The sequence below is a fragment of the Amblyomma maculatum genome, chromosome 1 (genome assembly GCF_055883805.1).
Source record: "Amblyomma maculatum isolate TAMU_Amacu chromosome 1, ASM5588380v1, whole genome shotgun sequence".
Taxonomy (NCBI): domain Eukaryota; kingdom Metazoa; phylum Arthropoda; class Arachnida; order Ixodida; family Ixodidae; genus Amblyomma; species Amblyomma maculatum.
Genome location: NC_139344.1, coordinates 105,595,004 through 105,602,367, shown reverse-complemented (window position 1 = coordinate 105,602,367; position 7,364 = coordinate 105,595,004). Strand labels below are relative to the sequence as shown.

Genomic DNA, 7,364 nt, shown 5'->3' with positions numbered 1-7,364 from the left:
GCCTCCTGAAGGTTAGCCAAGGCACATGAAAACTTAAGTTTGCCTGATACTAGTAAAGGGTCATCGGCGTAAAGGAATATAGTGGATACTTTCACGTGGTCACATATATCATTCACATATACCCGCACAACAAACTTACCGCGTCACTGCAGATAGGCCCAAACCAAAATATGCCGGCCCGTCGTCAAAACCATTGCTACGCGCCTGGATGCAATACTGGCTATGTGCATACTAAAGGTGGCCCAAAAATAGCCCTGCTAGGCGTTCCCAAAGATGACTTTTAAGGAAGCAGTGGGAGATCAACCTCCGTCACTCGGACAAGCGGCTGGATGAGAGCTGTGGAGCTGTACTGTTTGTGAGCTTCATTTCGAACTTCGTTTCGTTCTACGGGGCTATGCTCATATTGTGAACGGGGGAAAAAGACCGCATCCCTCGTGGGAAGCCAGCATTATCCCCCGATGCCACACCGACGCTATTGCCGAATCTGCCGGCCTATCTTTCAAAAAATATACCGAAAGAAAGACAACAAAGGAAGAGGAAACCCACTGGTGTTGTAACTCATACGGGCCCTCGAAAACAAAATTTTCTAGTCTGCCCGATATACCCGTAACAACAGAAGAGTAGGAATCGGCCCCAAACGAACAGATTCTGAAAGTATTCTTGATATTTTGGAAGTTGTTAGAAATAGACTGCATAAAGAAGTTGCATGGTTGCCCCGTTCACGCAGAAGGACGATCTGAAGAAGTAATAAGGTTTTATTTAGTCACCAGACTGCACTTCTATGTGAAAGGGGTTAATTCAAAAAAAAGGCAGAAAAACGAGAACGGGCGAAACACCTCAACTAAGCCATTGCTAACGTTGTTGTGAAGTGCTGGAGCAAGTGAAGGAAATAAGCGGCAAAATACGTGAACATAAGTATACGCAGCGGTGACAAATCTGTTCATATGTTTCATAAAGCAGTGACTTTATGTCTCTCCAAATAAGTAATGCAGTAGCTGGTTTGAAAACCTTGTGGTGCGGCTCCTGTGCTGCGAAAAACGCGAATTGTAAATAATGCATCTTTCCTTTTACTTTGTCAGAATTACATGCATTCATTCTACCTGTCATCTCCACGTCCTTTTTGTTTTTGTGTGCTGCAGCATGGGTGTTTGTGAATAAGCAGTTGTTGCGGCCGACACTCCTTCATTCCTCGTTTATCCCTGGCATGAATCCCAAGCTATTACTATTGACTTTAAGCATTAATGGAAAGAGCTGTATAACCCCCGAATATGCAGTGCATTATAATTTCTTTCCAGTGAAACAATGCAGGCTCGAGTGACATACACTACGTGAACGTCCCAACGAGCCAAGCGCATTGATTAACATTGTTTGAACATGTGCACAGCGCAGATATAAAGTTCAATTCAAGGTCCGCTTAACCATTTCAGCAAAACCCACGCAAATGTCGCGGTAATATTACAATTTGTCGGCGCGGCTACTGCGACGCCGGCCGAGCGCGGCACTGGCTTTTACCCGTGGAGCGCGCGCGCTTCGAAGCACCTACCGTGGAGACGCGCGCAGCGCCACCGCCCACCGCCGCTCCCCGTCGACACCGGCGGGGACACCTCGAGCGGCGCTTGTGAGCACACTACCCAATATTCTAGTTCACTGTACCGAAACGCTTCTATCCAGGCGGCCGTGCCAACGTTGGCCGTGCCGTGACAACTACGGGGATCTGACGTCGTTGGCAGCAACTGTGCTCTTTCTTATTTCCTTTCTGATGCCCTTTCTCGTGTGCCTTCTCCTCTCCCTAGAGATCTTGTGGTTCTGCTTCCTTGCTGCACGAGCTATCCTGCCGCTGTTTAGCTAAGTTCCCATTCAACAAATCGTCCATAAGATTGCTGGCTGCTCGGAAGTGAGAGCGTTGGGCTCCAATATCTGCTTTAGAATGGCATCATGCGCACGCAGTAGCAAAAGAGAACGGTAAGCTGGCAGTGTATGAGGCATTATAACTTTCAGGTTTTGGAGTGCTGATACGTTACATTCGTTTTTTTCCAGAGGGCAGCCTCTAAAATCAGGACAGAGCATCTTTGTTCAAACAGATGAATCCCCAGGCGATGACGAAACAATGTAAGTTATTCGCTCCCGTGCATTTTAACTTTGAGGCACAGTTCGCACGCTATTTCGAAGTCAGTGGTGCTTTTCAGAGGGAGTCTGCTAAGGTCGCGTTACTTTTACCCGGTAAGTAATAATTCGAGGAGCAGTTTGCACCTGTGCCTCTATATTATATCGTATCGTGGTTTTCTTAATTGCGAGCACTCCTCTAGAACCTGAGAAATGTTAACAGCATTGCATTCGTGTTCATTTGGGGCGGCTGAGACAGCCGTATGGAACAAGTTCATGACCTTTCGCGTCTGAGCTTTGTGTCTTACACATCTCTTCACTGCATTGTTTGTATGAACTTTATTTAAACACTGTCAGTGGTTTGCGTTATCCTAGTTTAAATAGTTTTTTTTTTTTTTTTTTTTGTCCATTATGTACACCATTACGTGGCGATGCGATTGCAGTCGTGTTCTGGCCCACGTATGATACCAACAGCTGGTGTCATTTTTCCATGTGTCCCTCTGCCTGAGTCCACAGGATTATATACCGTTTTGGCTGTTTGCACGTTAAATGATTGCTTTGATTGCAAGGCATATGTTATACACATGCCTTGTTTGTGAGATGGTTTAAAATTTCAGCATTTACAGTGGCGAGTGTAGGCAATGCTCATTTGCGCCTATTTGCAAGCAACAACACAACTGGGGTATCTTAAATGTGTTGCTTTATCATGTGACATATTCTCCTTACAATGTTAGCTCTTGCTCCCCATGAAGCTTGCGTTGTAAATACAAGGATATTCGTCTCTCGGAGCATCCCGAATCTTTTTGATTTTGCCTTGCAAGCAACATAGAGTTGCTTGTTGCATGAACAGCCCAGCATCACACCCTCTTAAGAGAGCCACTTGAATAATTGGAAATAAGCATTGGTATTGCTGGAATTTTTTAAGCGCTAATTTATCAAGGTATGAATGAAGGGCTAAACAACAATACTTCCTTTTTATAGCAGATTGATTTATATGCTGAGGATGCTATTTTACTAACTCCTGATGCGACAGCTTTAATGACACCTTTAATTTTTAGATTGAGTATTCTGCTTATCAATGTAACTAAATGGTGCCATAACAATTGGCCAATTTTAATTTCACTCAGGGTAAGGGGGTAGTGGAAACTAATTGAGACATCATTGCGTAACTACTAATACCCATTGCTTTGGTATTGTATCAGCATTCGAATAAACCAGTTTTCCAGCATTGTTTACAAGTATTCTTTTTTTTCTAGTCCAGTGGTTCTCTAATTTTGAACTTTGCAGTTCAGGAATAATAATCATTAGCACTAACTTCACCATGCAGCAGTGGCAAGCGCTCGCAGGGCACCCATCTTTCCTTGCAATATTGAAAAGACAAGAAAGTAGTTTAGCACTATTCAATTAGCAGCACTGACATTTCAGAGATAGAAGGCAGTGCATGCTAAGGTGGACTTCATAAGAAGCACATGAGATGAGGCCCGGCCATGTTGTGACTTGGCTTACTGAAGTGTACCATAAACTCAATGTGCCGAGTTGTTGTGTGGAACAGTATTGCAGCTAGCAGCATTGACCTCGGACGCGTCATTTTTCAGAATTACAAGTCAGCTTTTTGGCCATATCATTCGTGAGAGCTATCTTTTTATATTTGGAGTTACATGCAATAATTGTTAGGTTATATATTCATATTCACCTATTGTGTGACATTGTTACACGATGAATTACTCCTTGTCATATTCCTTCTTGGCAGCGTTTAGAAAGCCAAGCCTAGTATTGCCATGTGCACCTTTTTTTCTTATCCACTGCGGTGGTGCAGTAGTCAAGGCCCGTGCCTACTGTGCCTGAGGATGCAAGATTGAATCCTGGCCGTGGGGGCCGCTTTCCGATGGAGGTGAAAGCTAGGTGCTCATGTGTTGTGCGGTGTCAGTTCATTACAGAACCCAAGGTGCTAAATTTCCGGAGTCCTCCGCTAGGGCGTCTCTCATAGCCAGAGTCGCTTTGGAATGTTAAACCTCATAAACCAAACCAAACATATTTTTTTTAATGCTCATTCTTGATTACAAAATAACATCATATTGTTACGTGGCAACAAGCAAGAGAACGGTACAAAATGGGGACGTGGTGAAGGATGATTTAATGGCTGGCCTAACGCGAGGGCCCCTCTCGTGCCACTGCTGATCTTCTTCATAACACTTCCCGGGGCCACCGAGCGATTGTCCCGATCGCTTCGTTGAAGTCGATGATGACGTGACGGTGTAGATGTTCAAGAAAAGATAGAAGGGAATAATGTGCTTGCCACCACGATGACGATAACCACGATGATGTTTGGGTGATCCGCCTCACCTGGAGCTCTTCAGCCATACGCCGCCAAAGCATCCATGGAACCGATAGCTCGAGGTCGCGTCGGGCAGCTGGGCGGGGCGGGGATTGCGTGTTCTTGTCTTTCGGTTCTTCAGGTCTTTGCTTTGGTCTGGTCTCTGGTCAATTCATGTGTGCACTTTGTCTTCAGATCCCGGCTGGGGGCTGGGCGGCGGTAGTTGGTCGGGTCTGGGCAGGAAGGGCTGGGGCGAAGCTGCGCGGCGTTCGTTATCCCAGGGCTCTCGTTCGATGATCCCCGCGTAAAGATTGCGTCAATGCTCCAAGGCGAGGATGGGGATGACGTACGCCGCACCTCCAACCAAAATGTTACGGGGCGACAAGCAAGGGAATGGCACAACATGGTAACATGGTGAAGGGTGATTTAATGGCTGGTCTAGTGCCAGGGCTCCTCTCGCGCCACTGCCGATTTTCTTCTGCGTAACAATATCAATCCATTGCTTCTTTTAATATTGTCTAGGGAACATGCCTTTTTGTTTTGTTGACCTCACTATATTGGTAAACAATAGTCATACCAGACTTTCAGCTAAAAACAAGTGTTTACTATAAAATGTCATTATTAGGCATGGAAAAAATGCTGAATCTTTTGCAGCTATTTCATTATAATTGCTGCATCTGGTTGTAACTTAAATTATTTCTGTAGCAGCATCAATGTAGTTGTATTCTTCAAGCATTTATATATTTACTTTATACATATATATATTAAGCATTTATATATATATTAAGAGGCGCCTGTACACATGGACTTCACCGGACGGTCTTTACAGGAATCAGATTGATTATATTCTTTGCCGGCAGAGATGTGCTATACAAGCAGTAAAAACAAGGCCAGGGGCCGATTGTGGCACCGATCATCAGCTTCTTGTTGCCGAACTTAAGCTTCGATTGAGGAATGTGGTCGCTCTCATAGTAAACAGAGGAATGGGCAAAGCAGCGCTAGGGTACAACCCCAAAAACGACCGAATGATTTCACTTTGGATCCAAGGTCACCCTTTCAACATAACAGTTATCCAAGTCTATGCACCAACCACTACTACTGAAGAAGCTGACGTTGAGAGATTTTATGCTGACCTGCAATGCCTTTTAGACCGCACTCCATCATCAGACATCCTTTTTCTGATAGGAGACTGGAATGCTAAGGTGGGGAGTGAAGAAATATCCGGAATTACAGGCAAGTTCAGTCTTCGTGATCCAAATGAAGCTGGGCAGAGGCTAGCAGAGTTTTGTCAAGAAAACAACCTGACCATAGCGAATACTCATTTTCAACAGCACAAGAGGCGCCAAGTGCGCATGGACTTCACCGGACGGTCTGTACAGGAATCAGATTGATTATATTCTTTGCCGGCAGAGATGGAGAAGCGCTATACAAGCAGTAAAAACAAGGCCTGGGGCCGATTGTGGCACCGATCATCAGCTTCTTGTTGCCAAATTTAAGCTTGGATTGAGGAAAAAGCAGGAAACTAGAAGGCCTTTCAGGTGTGATCTGGACCAAATTCCATCAGAATATGCTGTGGAAGTGAGGAATCGATTTCAAGAATTAGATCTAGAAGACAGAGAGCCTGAAGAGATGTGGACTGATGTTCGTGATATAATGCAAGAAGTTGCTACTAAGGTAGTTCCAAAGCAAAAGAAATGCAAGAAAGCAAACTGGTTATCCAAAGAGGCTTTGCGAATAGCTGAGGAAAGGAGGATGGCAAAAGTTATGGGGGAAAAAGAAAGATACAAGGTTCTCAATGCGGATTTTCGGAAAATAGCAAAGAGAGATAAAAATGCCTTCCTGAACATACAGTGCCAAGCAGTTGAGGACAACAGCTAACTGAGGAACACAAGAGCTCTGTATAAGACAATCAAAGATATCAAAGGAAGCTTCTGTGCTAAGCTGGGTGTGATAAAGGACAAACGAGGCAGGGACCTCACGGAAGCCTCAGAGATAAAGAAGAGGTGGCAGGAATACACAGACGAACTCTACAAGAAGGACCCGGATGTGCAAACCCAACATAAGACTGTTGCGATTACTAATCTCGAGCTGGGCATCCTGAAGACTGAAGTTGAATGGGCCCTTAGCCAGCCTTGCTAAAAACAAAGCTAGCGGAATTGATGGCATTCCAGCTGAGTTGCTTCAAAACCTCAACTATGACGCTGTTAACATTCTGTATACATTATATCAGCAAATTTGGACAACCCTGCAGTGGCCACAGGATTGGAGGAGGTCAGTTTACATCCCCATTCCAAAGAAAGGCAGTGCCAAAGATTGTTCCAACTACCGCACAATCGCGCTTATTTCGCATGTTAGCAAGGTGATGTTGAAAATCTTCCAAAGTAGGCTGCAGCAGTATGTGAATCGCGCTTATTTCGCATGCTAGCAAGGTGATGGTGAAAATCCTCCAAGGTAAGCTGCAGCAGTATGTGGATCGGGAGCTTCCGGACATGCAAGCTGGGTTTCGCAAGGGCAGAGGAACTAGAGACCAGATTGCCAACCTTCGCTGGATCATGGAAAAAGCAAGAGAGTTCCAGAAACCCATCTACTTCTGCTTTATTGATTATGCGAAAGCACTTGACTGCGTAGATCACAGCAGATTGTGACAAGCTCTCCAAGAGATGGGAGTTCCAATTCACCTCATCTGTCTCCTCAGGAACCTGTAAGAAGGGCAAGAGGCCACAGTCAGAACTGGGCATGGTCTTACTGATTGGTTTCCGATTGAGAAAGGAGTGAGACAAGGCTGCATACTGTCGCCCTGCCTATTTAACCTATATGCCGAGTGCATCATGAGGAAGGCCGGTCTGGACGAGTCTTCAGCTGGAGTGAAGATTGCTGGGAAACATATCAACAACCTTAGATATGCGGATGATACCACTTTAATGGCAGAAAGTGAAGTGGAACTCAA

At 45.0% G+C, this 7,364-nt stretch overlaps 1 protein-coding gene across 2 annotated transcripts in view; it reads left to right on the top strand.

The window, feature by feature from the left end:
* Window positions 1-1,700: 1,700 nt before the first annotated feature.
* Window positions 1,701-7,364, top strand: part of LOC146203426 (uncharacterized) — a 41,823-nt gene continuing 36,159 nt past the window's right edge. Inside the window, exons 1-2 of one of the 2 annotated variants that reach the window (XM_084588765.1) lie at window positions 1,701-1,962; window positions 2,038-2,109. In XM_084588765.1, coding sequence (XP_084444891.1) covers window positions 1,928-1,962; window positions 2,038-2,109 — 107 coding nt within the window. In that variant the 5' untranslated portion in view covers window positions 1,701-1,927. The remainder of the gene's footprint in view (window positions 1,963-2,037; window positions 2,110-7,364) is intronic. The other variant, XR_014703866.1, reaches the window with a different exon arrangement.